This window comes from Chiloscyllium plagiosum, unplaced genomic scaffold (assembly GCF_037043375.1).
Source record: "Chiloscyllium plagiosum isolate Xiang-an unplaced genomic scaffold, Cpla_swu_hap1 HiC_scaffold_24, whole genome shotgun sequence".
Lineage (NCBI taxonomy): Eukaryota > Metazoa > Chordata > Chondrichthyes > Orectolobiformes > Hemiscylliidae > Chiloscyllium > Chiloscyllium plagiosum.
The window spans coordinates 19,161,566-19,178,175 of NW_028270162.1; the positions used below are offsets into that span (position 1 = coordinate 19,161,566).

The window sequence follows — 16,610 nt, forward strand, 5'->3', positions numbered from 1 at the left end:
TTCCTCCCACAGACCAAAGATGTGCACGTCAGGTGAATTGGCTATGCTAAATTGCCCGTAGTGTTAGGTAAAGGGGTAAATGTATGGGAATGGGTGGGTTACGCTTCGGCGGGTCGATGTGGACTTGTTGGGCCGAAGGGCCTGTTTCCACACTGTAAGTAATCTAATCTAATCATATGGAGCCTTGTCAAAGGCTGTACTAAAGTCCATGTAAACAACACCTACTGGCAAGTGATACTATCTAAATTTTTGCCAGTATTACTTTTGAATGCATTAGGATTTGCACAAACATTTTTTCTGTTTGTGGCAGCTCTTAAATTTTGAATTTCATCTTAGTCTCATCACGAAGAGTAGAATTACATTTTATTGTTGCATGTACTCTGGTACAGGGAAAAGTGTAGAGTTGCCATTTCCAGTGCCATCTTAGGTACAATGGTGTCTAAGTACAAAATCTTAGGTATAATAATAATATTATGTGACCGTGTAGTACTGGTTTAGTATATATAGGGTACTATTGCATCGCTCAGACTCTCTCCCAAGCACATCACATGTAGTAACTAACATGCAGGTAGCAGCCATTTGCACAAAGTCCCATTAATGTAGCTTTGGCAAAGATTGAGTGTGGGGATTTCTGCTTAGGATATTGGAAGGATGTTGTGAAACTTGAAAGGGTTCAGAAAAGATCTACAAGGATGTTGCCAGGGTTGGCAACAGAGAGCTACAGGGAGAGGCTGAATAGGCTGTGGCTGTTTTCCCTGGAGCATCGGAGACTGGGGGTTGATCTTCTAAACGTTTACAAAATCATGAGAGGCATGGATAGGGTAAATAGATAAGGTCTTTTCTCTGGGGTGGGGGAGTCCAGAACTAGAGGGCATAGGTTTAGGGTGAGAGGGGAAAAATTTAAAAGGGAACAATTGTTTCATGCAGAAGGTCATACATGTATGGAATGAGCTGCTAGAGGAAGTGGTGGAGGCTAGTACAATTACAACACTAAATGGGTATATGAATAAGAAGGGTTTAGTGGGATATGGGCCAAATGGGACTAGGTTAGGTTAGGTTAGGATATTTAGCTTTATTCCTGATGAAGGGCTTTTGCCCGAAACGTCGATTTCAAAGCTCCTTGGATGCTGCCTGAACTTCTGTGCTCTTCCAGCACCACTAATCCAGAATCTAGTCGCCATGGGCCAGTTGGACCGAAGGGTCTGTTTCTGTGCTGTACACTTCTCTGACTCTATGATTAAAAGCTCTTTCCTCTTTCAATCATGCATTAGATTATTTTAAATTCATCACCTCAACTAACAAGTGGATGATTTAATCCTTAAAATAATGTCTTCAACAACACAATCCTTTGTGATACATTGAAATTTTAGTTATGCTATCTTATGAGCCAATTTTTAACTTGCCTTCTCAAAAAAAAACTTTTAAAATTAGTATATTTGAAGCATTTCTTTACAATTTTAAACATACTTAACTTTTCATGAGTTAGACCTGTATTGAATAAAAAGTTTAACCTAAATTTTGAATTGTTTTTGGGCCCCTATTTCACATTGCATTCCTCAACTTGAAAATGTTTATACAGATAACTGAGATAGAAAAAAGCAATTAAGGATGGATAATTAATATTGGCGGGCCAGCCAGTGAATTTTAAAAAAATGAAAATTCTTGGGTAAGAAAGCAGAACAAACCTTTAATAGCACACAAAAAAACTTTGAACTAGAATGTGAGTTTTGTATAAAACTGCAAAGAAATTATATCAGAAGTTTATTACCTTCAGTTAATGCAGTTTGCATCTGAACCCACCGGGCTAGTATTGAGGTAACTTCCTCAATGTAACAGTATAAGATATTGGAGCAGAAGAAGGCCACTTAGCCCATAAGGTATGCTCTGCCATTCAATAGGTCATTACCCTGATAATCCTTCACTCCACTTTCTCACCTTTTCATTAATGCTTACTGATTAAACATTGTCTATCTCAGCCTTGAATATATGTAATGACCCAGTTTTGACATGCCTATGTGGTAAAGAATTCCACAGATTCATTACCCTCTGAGAGACAAACGTCCTTCTCATCTCTGTCCTGAATGTGTAACCCTTTAGTCTGAAATTGTGCCCTCTGACCCAAGATGTTTCCACAAGGGAAAACAACCTTTCTAAATCCATTGTCGTGTCTCCTAAGAATTTTGTATATTTCAATAATATCTCATCTAAGTTATAAAGAGTACAGGTCCAACCTACTCAACTTAGTTTCATAGCGTTGTCCCTCCAGACCCTGTATTAGCCCATTAATATTCTCTGAACTGCCGACAATGCCAATATATCTTTCCTTAGTGCCAAAAGCTGTTCACAGTATTCCAATTGGTCTGACACGTGCCTTGTACAGTCTTAGCAAAACATCATCCTTTTCCACACCTTTCCATTTGCCTTCTCTATTGGCTGCTGAACTTGGATGCCAGCTTTTTATGGTCTATGGACTCCCAAATCCCTCCTCTATAGCTTTCTGCAGTCTTTCTCAATTTAAATAATATTCAGCTTTATTGTTCCCGCCAAAGTACATAACCTCTCTTTATTTTTTTCCCCCACATTATATTGCATCAGCAAAGGTTTTGCCCACACACTTAATCTGTTTATATCTCTCTGCTGGCTCAGATACTCTCTTTCAGGAGAGATCTTGCACCTGTGGTCCAGCCTAGCTTTTCCACCAGGTGTTAAAGGACCTGTGGTCTCTGAAAAGTTCCTTTGGTTTCCTGTCTAATTTTTCCATACAAACCAGATTAACACCCCTCCATTGTTTATTGAATAGTTGCTCTGCTTGCTGACACTTCAAAATTAATTTATTAGGTGTTGAAGTTGGGAGACATTTTAACATGAAGCATGGTATAAATTCCAATATTACTGCAGTGGAAGATGCTAGGTAACATCATCAGTGAGCCTCCATTGAAGCGCTGTTGTACTGTCCCACTTTCTATTTATGTGTCTTGGTCTGTTGTGGTGGGAGATATCAGTTTTGGTTCTTTTTCTGAGAGATTGGTAAATGAGCTCCAATGTTTGTTGATGGAGTTCTGGTTTGAATGCCAAACCTCTAGGAATTCCCTGGGTGTCTTTGTTTAGCCTGTCCCAGGATGGACGTATTGTCCCAATCGAACTGATGTCCCCCATGTGTGTGTGATGCAGTGATAGTTGGCCGTGTCTCTTGGTAGCTAGTTGGTACTCATGTATATTATATACAAAATACTCTACAAGGACTGCAACAAACATTACGTCTGACAGTTTGGCAGGAAACTAGCCACCAGGATACATGAGCACCAACTAGCCACCAAAAGGCATGACCAACTATTACTCGTATCCTTACACACAGACGAGGGACACCCATTTGAATGGGACAATACATCCATCCTGGAACAGGCTAAACAAAGACACGCACAGGAATTTCTAGAGGCCTGGCATTCAAACTGGAACTCCATTCACAAACATATCGATTTGGACCCCATTTACCAACCCCTCAAAAAGAACTGGAAGTGATATCACCCACCTGAACAGACCAAGACACACACACACAAGGTGGGACAGTACACTAGTACTTCAAAGGAAGTTCACCGATGATGCTACCTAGCATGGTGGTTAAACTTCTGAGAACAAAACTTCCAGCTCAGCAAGCAAACTTTAGAACCATAATGTGACTAATTTCTCCTCCCCCAGATTATTTTAAAACAAAATACTGTTATCTGCCTAATATTTTGCTGTATTTTTGTGCAGATTGCTCTGGCTATACAGCACTGTCACTCCCTGAATATTGCTCACAGAGACCTCAAACCTGAAAACCTCCTCTTCAAGGACAACTCTCTGGTGAGTATCAGAATCAAAGGCTGATGTTTAAGTTGCAACTACAATAGACTAGGAACATAATTTTATTCAGTTTTAACACTGAACTACAATTAAAAAGTAATCAGCTTTCCATGGTGCTGTTTGTGGCAGCCCAGAAGTTGTGCTGCTTTATAAAGACACTAGTGATGTACGAATTCCAAGTTTTTTAAAAAAAGTGATCTCTCTTTTGAGCTAGAAAGCTGTCCATTCTTGGTAATGAATTGGAGATGCACTTCACAGGTCAGGATGCAAATGGGACCCCTTGATTGGGTTTACTTGAATGACAGGCCAATTAACAAACTAGCAATAGCTTGGAAGCAGTATGGCTATGGAGAATGCAAATTGAAGCCATACCAACTAACTGTTTACTGCTCCCACATATTTTGGTGGTGGAAGGTGGCTATATACAACTGGCTTTGGGCTACTTGACAAGAGGACCAGAAAAGGTGTTAACATCAGTGTGACATGTTCATGAGTTTAAATATATAAAATGCTGTGTTTTCAAATTGTCTTTCATCAATGCAAGAGATGGAAAGTATAATCTTTCCTGATCATAAGAGTCATTTTTTTTGCAAATACCATACTGCCCACATTTCGACTGAGCTTGCAGTTCATATCTCCTACCAGTTTCCTCAGGTTAAATTTTCACCTCTACATTCCATGTGATAAAGTGTTCCCAATCCCATCCCCTTTTTGTCACAAGGTGCCCCATTTCATGACCATGCATGTTTCCTGTCTTTGCAGACTTGCATTGGCTCTAAGTCCAAAATGTTTAATTTCAAATTCATATCATTTTCTTCAAATTCCTCTATAACTTTCCTATTCCCTATTCTGTTCCCTATTTTCTGCCGTACAGTTGTCTGAGATCTCTTCGTTCTGTCATTTCCTTCAACTTAAATATCTCTGATTCTCCTTGCTCCAAAGTTACTTACTGTGTCTATGTTTTCTAGGTTCTTCGCTCCTCAGGATTTTCTTTCTTAGGACCTTTTATTGCCTCTCCAACATTACTGAAAAACTCTCCTTTAAAACCTACCTCTATCACTAACATTTGGGTACCTAACTTGATCCCTCATGTGGCTTAGTATTAAATATATTATAGTATTCCTATGAAAGGTCTTGAGACTTATTGTTGGAAGATGCACTTTACTTTTAATTTGTGGGTTGTGAGCATAGCTAGCAATGCCAACATTTATTATTTGCCCAGAATTGCCTTTCAGAAAATGATTGTGAGCTTTCTGCCTTGCCTGTCTGGGCTGCTTTTTAATTTTAATAAAACAAAAAATAAGTCCTCCTCACATTTTTTTTCTCTCTTTCTGTTTTTCTTTTTTTGTAAAATGATAGTCAGAATAGTTCATGGTCAGGTCTGGTGAATTGGGATATAACTTGGGTTTGCAGTTGGTGAGCAGGTAAACGGAACAGGCTTGGAAGGTACATTTAACAGTTCTTCCTGAGAAGATTGAAATATATTTACAACTTTAAGTTTAAGAAATTTAAACATAACAACTAGCCAGAGCAACCAAGCATTGTACATATTAAAAATAATTGTTCTCTATACCATCAGTTAGATATGAAAATGGATCCCTGGAATTGTTTGTTCTTTTTTACAGCAAACTTTGTTTTAACTGGCACTCTTGATTAAACCAGCAAAAATTACATACCTCAAATAATGGAAGTTTACTGTATCATTGAGATTTCTGCAATGCCCGAGTATTCAGTTGAGGGTGTAAGTGAGAAGGCTCTGTGCCGCTAAATTTTATTTAAAGCGAAGTTGCATTTTTATTTGTGATTAGGCTATAAATGAAGTAAAACAATGATGTGTATACCCTTTGTATTACATTTCTATCACTTTTTTAAAAAATTAATTACATGGACCTCTTGATCAACTGGAATATTTGATCAACCAGCCTACGCCTGGTCTCATAGGTGCTGGTTAATAAAAAGTTTGCTGTAATTTCATTTCTTAGTAGCACACTAGGCATCAGTCAGAATGTGACACTTGGGATTTGAGATGGGATGGGAAGTATGGACACCAGTACATTTCTAGGGTGTGATGTAGTTTAGGTCTTGAACTAGCACATATCAGAATCAAGTTGTAACTTGTTGGCAATCTGTACTGAGAGTGTATTACGGCTTCGATTTGGGGTCCTCAATCCTTCACTCACCCGTCAAAAAAAAGACACAAGCTACCACTAGTGAAGTTATTTTTGTTTTATTTCTTGGTCCTCAATTAATTATGTTGAATTATTCTTATGCTGTCAAACACTTTTTTTGTATTGATTTAATTTTGGCTATCTACGGCTGTTATATTCATGCTAAGGATGCTAACTGTGTTGCATCACTTTGGATATTCTGTTCTTATGCAAAGGTTATCTCATGATAATTGTATGTCAAAAACTTTGGATGCTTACTCTTCCTTGTTTAATTATTCTCATTAATCTTTTATTAATGTGACATCCCACTTAGATTAAGGCAATGAGATTCTACATGTTTAAATAAAGAAAACTATCAATGCTATCTGTCTTCTACTCTAACATCTGTAATGAATATGAAGCAAACACACTACAAGCTGCACTTTAAATGGCAGACACTGCCAAGACACATTCACCTGCCTACCTCCCAGCCACTCAAACACTTTGTCCAATACTCTTTCTTTCTCCCTCGCTAACATGGGCAGGACTGGGAAAAGAAACAAATTGGGTAACTCTAGGAACTATGTTAAACTGAAGAAGTGTGAGTAGCTAGGGGCTAAATAGAAAAGCAGAATTTTGAAGTAGTAATCTCTCAATGGTTACCTGAACCATGAGCAAATTGCACTGGGGTAAATAAGATTAGAAAACTGATTACATAGCGCAAAGATTAGTATGGGAGAAATGAATTTTTGTTAATGGGACACTGCACCAATACTGAGGCATGTAAAACTCCTGGACACCATCTGAACCATGCTGGCACCAGTAATCCAGTGAGTTGCATAATTTGGGTAGTGCAACGAATTTTTAGCAGACTGATTTCCGAAGACAGCAATACTGACATAAGCAGAGAGACTGAATCAGTTAGGACTATATTCACGAGAATTCAGAAGAATGTGGATGGACCTTGGAAATCTAACAAGGCTAGACGGTAGATGCAGAAGGATGTTACCAATGACTGAGGGGTCCAGAACGAGGGTCAGTAGTTTAAGCATGTGCGGTATGCCATTTAGGATGAAGACAAGGGGAAATTTCTTCACCTAGAGAGTGAGCCTAGAGAATTCTCTACCGCATAGGGTGGTTGAGAGCAAAACATTGTTTATAAGAAGGATTGGATATAGTTCTTGGGGCTGAATGGAATAAAGGGTATGGGGAGAAAGCAGGAATAGGGTCCTGAGTTGGATGATCAGCCATAATCCTAATGGTGACAGAGCAGAGTCAAAGGGTTTACAGTCAGTTCTTCTACAATGCATTAGTTGCATTCTTGTGCAACCCTGCATTATAGAAAAATTGTACTTTAGAAACAGTGTTTAAATTGTTGGCAATGTAATCATGTTACAGCCAATGCACGTTTTAAAGTTTATGCTGTAGAAACAGTGTCCCCAATTCGTCAATTGTATTGTAGCGAATTTGCATTGATGAAGTATGCATTATAGCAAAACGACCTGTAGTTCTCATGTTTTCTATGTCCACTTGAGCTTCAAAGAATGAGAGGTGGTTTTATTGAAACATGTGCGATCTTAAAAGGGCTAAATAAGGTGGCTACCTGGAGAATGTTTCTGCTGTGGGGGAATGACTAAAAGTAGCTGACATTGTTTAAGAATAGGAGGTCTCTCATCTCTTAAGAGAATTTATTTCCTGAGAGAGTCATTAGAACGTTGAATGATCTTCCCCTCAGGGATACTAAATTATTTAAAGACATATAAACAAAAGGAATGAATATTAACTGACAGGTCAAAAATAAAAGTATCCATCATAGAGTTATAGAGATGTACAGCACAGAAACCGATCCTTCAGTCCAACTCATCCATACCAACCAGATATCCCAACCTTATCTAGTCCCATTTGGCAGCCCTTAGCCTATATCCCATGAAACCCTTCCTATTCTTACGCCCATCCACATGCCTTTTAAAAGTTGCAATTGTACCAGCCCCCACCACTTCCACTAGCAGCTCATTACATACATGCACCACCTGCTGTGTGGAAAAAGTTGCTCCTTGGGTCTCTTTTACATCTTACCCCTCTCGCCCTAAACCTATGCCTTCTAGTTCTGGACTTCTCTACCCCAGGGAAAAGACTTTGTCTACTTATCCTATTCATGCCCCTCATAATTTTATAAATCTCTGACATCATCCCTCAGCCTCCAACACTCCAGGGAAAACAGCCCCAACCTATTCAGCCTCTACCAATAGCTCAAATCCTCCAACCCTAGCAACATCCTTGTAAATCTTTTCTGAACCCTTTCAAGTTTCACAACATCTTTCCGATAGGAAGGAGACCAGAATTGCATGCAATATTCCAACAGTGGCCTACCAACGTCCTGTACAGCCGCAACATGACCTCGCAACTCCTATACTCTGACCAGTAAAGGAAATGCCTTTTCACTATCCTATCTACCGGCGACTCTACTTTCAAGGAGCTATGAACAAAGGTCTCTTTGTTCGGCAACACTTCCTAGGACCTTTACCATTAAGTGTATAAGTCCTGTTAAGATTTGCTTTCCCAAAATGCAGCATGTCGCACTTACGTAAATTAAACTCCATCTGTCTCTCAGCCCATTGGCCCATCTGATCAAGATTCCATTGTAATCTGAGGTAACTTCCTTCACTGTCCACTACAGCTCCAATTTTGGTGCCATCTACAACCTTGCTAACTATACCTCCTATGTTCATATCCCAATCATTTATATAAATGACAAAAGGTACTGGACCCGATCACTGGTCCAAGGCCTCCAGTCTGAAAAGCAACCCTCCATCACCACCCTCTGTCTTCTATCTTTTGAGCTAGTTCTGTATCCAAATGGCTAGTTCTCCCTGTATTCCATAAGATCTAACCTTGCTAACCAGTCTCCCATGGGGGACCTTGTCGAACACCTTACTGAAGTCTACATAGATCACATCCACCACTCTGCCCTCATCCATCCTCTTTGTTACTTTTTCAAAAAAAACTCAAATCAAGTTTGTGAGACATGATTTCCCACACACACAGCCATGTTAACTATCCCTAATCAGTCCTTACCTTTCCAAATCCTGTCCCTCAGGATTCCCTCCAACACCTTGCCTATCACTGATATCAGGCTCACCGTTCTATTGTTCTCTGGCTTGTCCTTACTACCTTTCTTAAATACTTTTACCATGTTAGCCAACCTCCAATGTTCTGGTACCTCACCTGTGACTATTAATGATACAGATATCTCAGCAAGAGGCCCAGCAATCACTTCCCTAGCTTCCCAGAGTTCTGGGTATGCCTGATCAGGTCCTGAGATTTATCCACCTTTATGCGTTTCAAGACATCTGGCACTTCCTCCTCTGTAATATGGACATTTTTCAAGGTGCCACTATCTATTTCCCCACATTCTATATCTTTCATGTCCTTCTCCACAGTAAACACTGATGCAAAATACTTGTTCAGTATCTCTCCCATCTCCCGCAGCTCCACAAAAAGGCTGCTTTGCTGATCTTTGAGGGGCCCTAGTGACTCTCTAGTTACCCTTTTTATCTTTAATGTATTTATAAAAACCCTTTGGATTCTCCTTAACCCTATTTGCCAAAGCTATCTCAAGTCCCCTTTTTGCCCTCCTGATTTCCCTCTTAAGTATACTCCTACTGCCTTTATACTCTTCTAAGGATTCACTCAATCTCTCCTGTCTATACCTGACATACGCTTCCTTCTTTTTCTTAACCAAACCCCCAATTTCTTTCGTCATGCAGCATTCCCTATATCTACCAGCCTTCCCTTTCACCCTAACAGCAATATACTGTCTCTGGACTCTGACTATCTCATTTCTGAAGGCTTCCCATTTTCCAGCTGTTAATTTACTTGAGAACATCTGCCCCCATTAGCTTTTAAAAGTTCTTGCCTAATACCATCAAAATTAGCCTTCTTCCAATTTCAAACTTCAACTTTTAGATCTGATCTATCCTTTTCCGTCACTATTTAAAAACTATTAGAGTTATGGTCGCCTGCCCCAAAATGCTCCCCCACTGACACCTCAATCATCTGCCCTGCCTTATTTCCCAAGAGTAGGTCAAGTTTTGCATCTTTTCTAGTAGGTACATCCACATACTGAATCAGAAAATTTCCTTGTACACTCTTAATAAATTCCTCTCTATCTAAACCCTTAACACTATGGCATACTTGGCATTGCTTTTATGGAAGAATCTTCTCCAATTTTTTTGATTAAAATTTGGCTATACCCAAACCTGAAAACACAATGTTGAAATTGCTGGTACCATTAAAAATAGAGGAATTTGTAAAACAGTGAGAAGGATTGTTATGAGACATCAGCAGAATATAGGTAGGTTCTGTGGACTTGCATGGCAGTTGCACACTATTGGAATACCAGGTAAAAGTTGATAATGCTGCGGGAAAGTATGACATTTTAGTAATTAGCATTGGACTTGTTTTGCTGAGAGTCAGCCCGAATGTAGTTCGCAGAATGGCCATCTGCATTGAAAATCTCATTTTAGTCTTGTACTGAGACTAACTGATTAAATTACAATTCCTGTTTTTGATACCTGACTTTCTCACACCTTTAGGATGCACCAGTTAAACTGTGCGACTTTGGGTTTGCCAAAATCGATCACGGGGATCTGATGACTCCACAGTTCACTCCATATTATGTAGCACCTCAGGTAAGTGCATGTGTTTCTTTCACCAAAGCTTCCTATGTCCCTGTCATAATAGCAGTTAATTTGAAAGGTTGTTGCTGTAAATGAAGATTCCAAACAAAAGGAGAGCAAAGTAGTGATTACAAAGAATTAAAACATGTAACAGCAAAATTTACATGTAAGCTTAATGCAACCTGCATGAATTTTCTAGGGCTTTCCTTCTAATTTGAGAGATGGGGTGGCTGAGGAAGTAATGTAGCAACTAATTGTGCCAAATGCTATGTGCTTCAAGACACTTGGACCAAGTGAGAAATTTATGCCTTTTTTTAGCCAAAGAACATATCCAATGTTCCCATATCCTTGATGATTTTTTCAGCTCTGTGGAGTCTTGTGCTAGTTACAATATTTCTTACACATTTATTTTTCATTTTAGTTTTCCTCCCTCTGTCTCCTGAAAAAATATTCAGGGTTTTCTCCTCCACATTTTCAAGTTTTGGGTTCATTAATTCTTTTCATCGTTTAACACAATGTAGGATACTTATTTGTTTTTATTAAAGCAACTAGCATGATTCACAAAACTATAAACACTTGTGTTTTTCATTTAATCACTTTTTTTCTAATTGCAGGTACTAGAAGCCCAGAGGAGACACCAGAAAGAGAAGTCTGGAATCATACCTACCTCACCCACTCCCTATACGTACAACAAGGTAAACAACTTTTTACAGTTTTGATTATAGAATATAATCTAGCACTAGTTTCAGAAGTCATAAAGAAAATGATGTATGACTTCTTAAATGAAATGTTACTGGCAAGACGAATACTAAACTATTGAAATGAGCTTTCTCAGTCACAATGTATTCACAAAGAATTCTTCATTTTGGCATACTTCAAATGAGGAGGAAAATGGTGTAACCTATCTGCGGTCGAGACAGGTTTAGTTTATATCCATCTATAGTGTACAATGGTGTACTAATTCTGCCCATTGTTGCCTCCTTAAAGATGGAGAAGGTTTATGATCATGAGTCCAGTGATCCTGCCATGCTTTGTAGTAGGAAGTATTGAGCAAAGGAAATGGTTCATCCTCTTCCAATCTCCCCTCCTTGTAAGGTAATTGATTATTGGGAAATACCACAGACACTTGTCTGGATTATCTTTAGAAGGATCCTAGTGATAGTTTGTGTGGCTATTGAATGGTGAGGAAATAAGGAAATAATAAAAGCAATTTGGGCGAGAAGTGCTATTTTATCTTTTAGTGATCAGGTAACCTTTGAGATATTTAGTCCTTCAGTCTACTAATTCCATCCAATGTACTTCAAGACATGAATTGTTTTAATAGATATTCTTATTTAAAGAATTTTTTTCATATACAAAAAAAATTACAACACCAACAAACCAACAAGAGAGAGACATAACATTACTCTATATGTACATAAGACAAGGATGTTTAACAAAACCGGCAAATAAACCCGAGTGGTCTAGAAGCCTCCCTAGAGTGCTGTCAGCCATAGTGTGAAGCAGACCTGTGTCATTTTAACAAAGTAACTCTTTCCAAGTCATTCAGAGACGTAGCACATGGTGTAGTTTGTAATTTATATCATCTGAGATTAACTGTAACCCTCTTTGAACTCTGAACATAAGAAATTTTTTTTTTTTAAATCGATTTGATTCATTTTTTAAGAAATCGTTGTCAGTCATTATTGGATGATATTGATTTCCTAGCTCCTTTTACTTCAGTTTTTAAAAATTGTTTACTTTTTGTTTTTTTAACTAACTATAATGTGCAGTATTAGCTGGATAGTGGTCATTATTTATATTTTTGGGAGGGTGATACCCTTGCTATATTAGGTATCTTGTTGAAATAGTAATTGAGTGAATTATTATTGAAGATTCCCTCAAAGTACCTTTTGTTTTTCTTTAAATAGTAAGTGCCAATAACATTGGAGAAAATTGGCTTGAATCAGTTCAGTGATGCACTACTTGATATTAAAAGGCCAGAATCGTAAAAGGTTTGAAGTAGTAATACTTTAAGTGAGAGTCTGACTGTCCTTTATATTTAGCTTTTAAAAAAAAACTAAACACCGAGCTGGTTTAGTAATTTTGAGTTTTAGCCAGGGTAATAAAAGATTAAATTTGGAAACCAATAATTCTCTTATTCGTGCTGTATTTGGATCTTCAAAAAGCTTTTGATAAAATCATGCATGAGGTTAGTATGCAAAATCAAAGTACGTGGTATCAAGGGTAATTTCCTGGCATGGATTGAGAACTGATTAACAGAGAGACAGGAGGAATAAGTAAGTTATCTTCAGGGATATAGGCAGTGACCAATTGCAGGGAACAGTGAATGTTGCCAGCTATTCTCATTCAGACAATACAATCAAATGTAATATTTTACAAGTTTGATGACGAAACTAGGTGTGATTGTGAATAGTGAGGAGGTAATTTTTAGCAAAGTTGACTGGGCAATGTAAGTTAGACAAATGTGAAGTTCTTCATTTTGATAGGAACAAAGTGAATGGCAGAATATTATTTAAATAGTGATAAATTGGGAAATGTTTGTGTACAAAGGGGTCCGGATGCCCTTTTATACTGATTACTGAAAGCAACCTTACAAGTACAGGAAACAGGCAGACAAATTTTATGTTAAAAATCACACAAGACCAGGTTATAGTCCAACAGGTTTATTTGGAGCCACACTTCGTTAGGTGGTTGTCTTATGTTGGTCTTCATTGCAAGGAGGTTTGAGTACAGAAGAAAGGGAGTCATACTGGAGTTGTAATATGCTGTAGTGAGAACACACCTGGAGTATTGTGTGCAATTTTGATCTCCTTATCTAAGAAAATGTAAAGTTGCCACAGTGCAGTGAAGATTCATCAGACTGATTTCTGGGATGGCAGGTTTATTGTTAAGAAGAGAAATTGAATTGACTGGGCTTGTAATCACTGGGGTTTTGAAGAATGAAATATTGTATATACTTGTTTAAAAGTCAATTTTTTTAGACTATTTTTAAAGGGTCAAAGGGTTGACTGTTACAAGGTAACTAGTTTTGAGGGGCTGAAATTTGTGCTGCAGTTCGAAGTACATATAATCGATTTGATCCCTCAACTAATCCCGGGTAAAGAAAAGAAATATAATTAATTACGGTAAAGGTAATTACCGGATAAAAGCAAGAGAAACAAGAATGAATTACAATAGTAAATTTTATTTATACACACTGTACGAAACTATAATGTGAAAGATTAATTTAAAAATCCTGCAAAATTGCACTGTTCAACATCGTCATGGCCTGGTATAATGGCACACTTAAAATGAAACGTTTATTAAATTCTGAACGTGTAAGTATCTTGAACTTTCCTGCCAAATTCTTCCTTTTCCCTCCCATTTACTCTCAGCAACCTCAGCAACTTTAACAAATTTGTCAAAGAATTAAACAGATATGTAGCTAATATATCTCACTTTTATTCAGATATACAGGGGAACCTCGATCATCCGATCAAGATGGGCAGGCACTATTTCGGTCGGATAATCGATTAAATGTCTTTCCTCTGGGGCTCTGAGTTTTTAAAGTCTGCTCCGCATTCAGAAACCTAGCAGCAACGCACAGCATGTGAGGCCCCGCCCCCAACAACACACCCCACCCGCGCCCCCAAATCCCTTTCAACACTGCCCCCAGCACAGAGCGCAAACACCCAGCCCCAACATCCCCCCCATCTAACCCTGCCCCCCAATCCTGCCTCCCTGCCCCCTAACCCTGTCCAACCCTGCCCCGACTCCCACCCGTGTTCAACCCCGCCTCCTCCAAGGAACAGGAGAATCAATGTTTTGGGCATAAGCCCTTCATCAGGAATGAGGCTTGTGGGTTGGGACTGAAAGATAAATGGGAGTGGTGGGTGGGATTGGGGAGAGCTGAATTGCAGAAGTGAGGTGAGAATAACAGCCTTTGACATCAAGGCTGCATTTGACTGAATGGCATCACAGAGCTGTGGCAAAACTGGAATCAAAGGCTATCGGTTGGGCTAAACACTCCACTGGTTGGAGTCATACCTGGAACATAGGAAGATTGTTGTGGTTGCTGGCGATCAGTCATCCCAGCCCAGCACATATGTGTAGGAGTTTCTAAATGTAGTGGCCTAAGCCCAGCATCATCTTCAGTTGCTTCATTTAATGATATTCCCTTTACCATAAGGTCAGAACTGGGAAGGCTTGCTAATAATTGCACAATGTTCAGCAGCATTCACAACTCCTCTGATACTGAAACAGCCCATGTCCAAATGCAACAAGATTTGGACAATACCCAGGCTTGGGCTGACAAGAGCAAGTAACATTCCATCTCACAAATGCCAGACAATGACTATCTCCAATAAGAGACAATCTGACCACCACCCCATGACATTCATTGGTGTTACCATCACTGAATTCTCCACTATTGGCATCCTGGGGGTTACCATTAACCAGAAGCTCAACTGGAGTCACCACATAAACACAGTGGCTATAACAACAGGTTGACTCCTCAAAGTCTGTCCACCATTTATAAGACACAAATCAGGAGTGTGATGGAATATTCTCTACTTGCCTGGATGGTTGCCTCCAAACATTTTCAAAGCTTGACACCATACAGTAAAAAGCAGCCTGCTTAATTGGTGTTACATCCGCTTCGTCTACCAGTGATGCACAGTAGTAGCAGGGTGTACTATCCACAAACTGCACTGCAGCAATTCATCAAAGAACCTTGGATAGCACCTTTCAAACACATGACCACTTCTATCTAGAAGGACAAGGGCACCCGATACATGGGAACAGCACCATCTACAAGTTCTCCTCCAAACTGTTCACTGTCCTAATTTGGAAATAACTCCTTCTCTGTCCTGGGTCAAAATCCTAGAATTTCCTCCATAAGGGCATTGTGGGTCAATCTACAGCATAAGACATAGGAGCAGAAATTAGGCCATTCAGTCCATCGAGTCTGCTATGCCATTCAATCATGGCTGCTAAGTTTCTCATTCTCCTACTTTTTCCCCGTAACCCTTAATCCCTTTGATACTCAAAAACCTATCTACCACAGTCTTAAATATACTGAATGACCCAAACTTCCACAGCTTTCTGTGGCAATGAATTCCATTGATTCACCACTCTGTCTGAAGAAGGTTCTCCTTTATCTCTGTTCTATAAGGTCTTCCATTGACTCTAAGGCTGTGCCCTCGGGTCCTTGTCTCTCCTGCCAATAGAAACATCTTCCCAACACCTACTCTGTCTAGGCCATTCAGTATTCTGTATGTTTCAACTAGATCCCCGCTCAACCTTTTAAACTCCAAGTATAGTTCCTCAAACATTCCTCATGTTAATTTTTTCATTCCTGGGACTGTTCTTGTGAACCTTCTCTGAACCCGCTCCTGGGCCACTGCATCCTTCCTGAGATATGGGGCCCAAAACTGGTACAATACTCCAGATTTCTTATAGAGCATCAGAAGTTCATCCCTGCTTTTATATTAAAGTCCTGTCAAAATAAATGTCATCATTACATTTGCCTTCCTAAGTACTAACTAAATCTGCAAGTTTATCTTGAGAGAAACCTGGACTACAACTCCCAAGTCACTTTGCACTTCAGACTTCTAAATTTTCTCCCCATTTAAAAAATAGTCCATGCCTCTATCCTTCTTACCAAAGTGCATGACATCACACTTTCCCACAGTGTACTCCATCTGTCACTCTCCTAACCTATCTCAATCCTTCTGCGGCCTCCTGCCTCCTCAATACTATCTGTCCTGCTACCTATCTTTATCATTTGCAAACTTAGCCAGAATGCTTTCTATTCCTTCAGTTAGATGGATAATGTATAAAGTGAAAAGTTTTGGTCCCAATACTAAGCCTTGCAGAACGCCACTTGTCACCGGCTTCCATTCTGAGAAAAACTCTTTTATCCCCACTCTCTGTTTTCTGTTAGATAGCCAAGCTTTTA

At 39.1% G+C, this 16,610-nt stretch overlaps 1 protein-coding gene across 3 annotated transcripts in view; it reads left to right on the forward strand.

Annotated features, from left to right (window-relative positions):
* mapkapk5 (MAPK activated protein kinase 5) overlaps positions 1-16,610 on the forward strand; it is a 70,288-nt gene that overhangs the window by 24,833 nt on the left and 28,845 nt on the right. For all 3 annotated transcript variants that reach the window (XM_043715550.2, XM_043715551.2, XM_087999959.1), the window contains 3 exons: positions 3,754-3,843; positions 10,586-10,681; positions 11,284-11,364. In XM_043715550.2, coding sequence (XP_043571485.1) covers positions 3,754-3,843; positions 10,586-10,681; positions 11,284-11,364 — 267 coding nt within the window. The remainder of the gene's footprint in view (positions 1-3,753; positions 3,844-10,585; positions 10,682-11,283; positions 11,365-16,610) is intronic.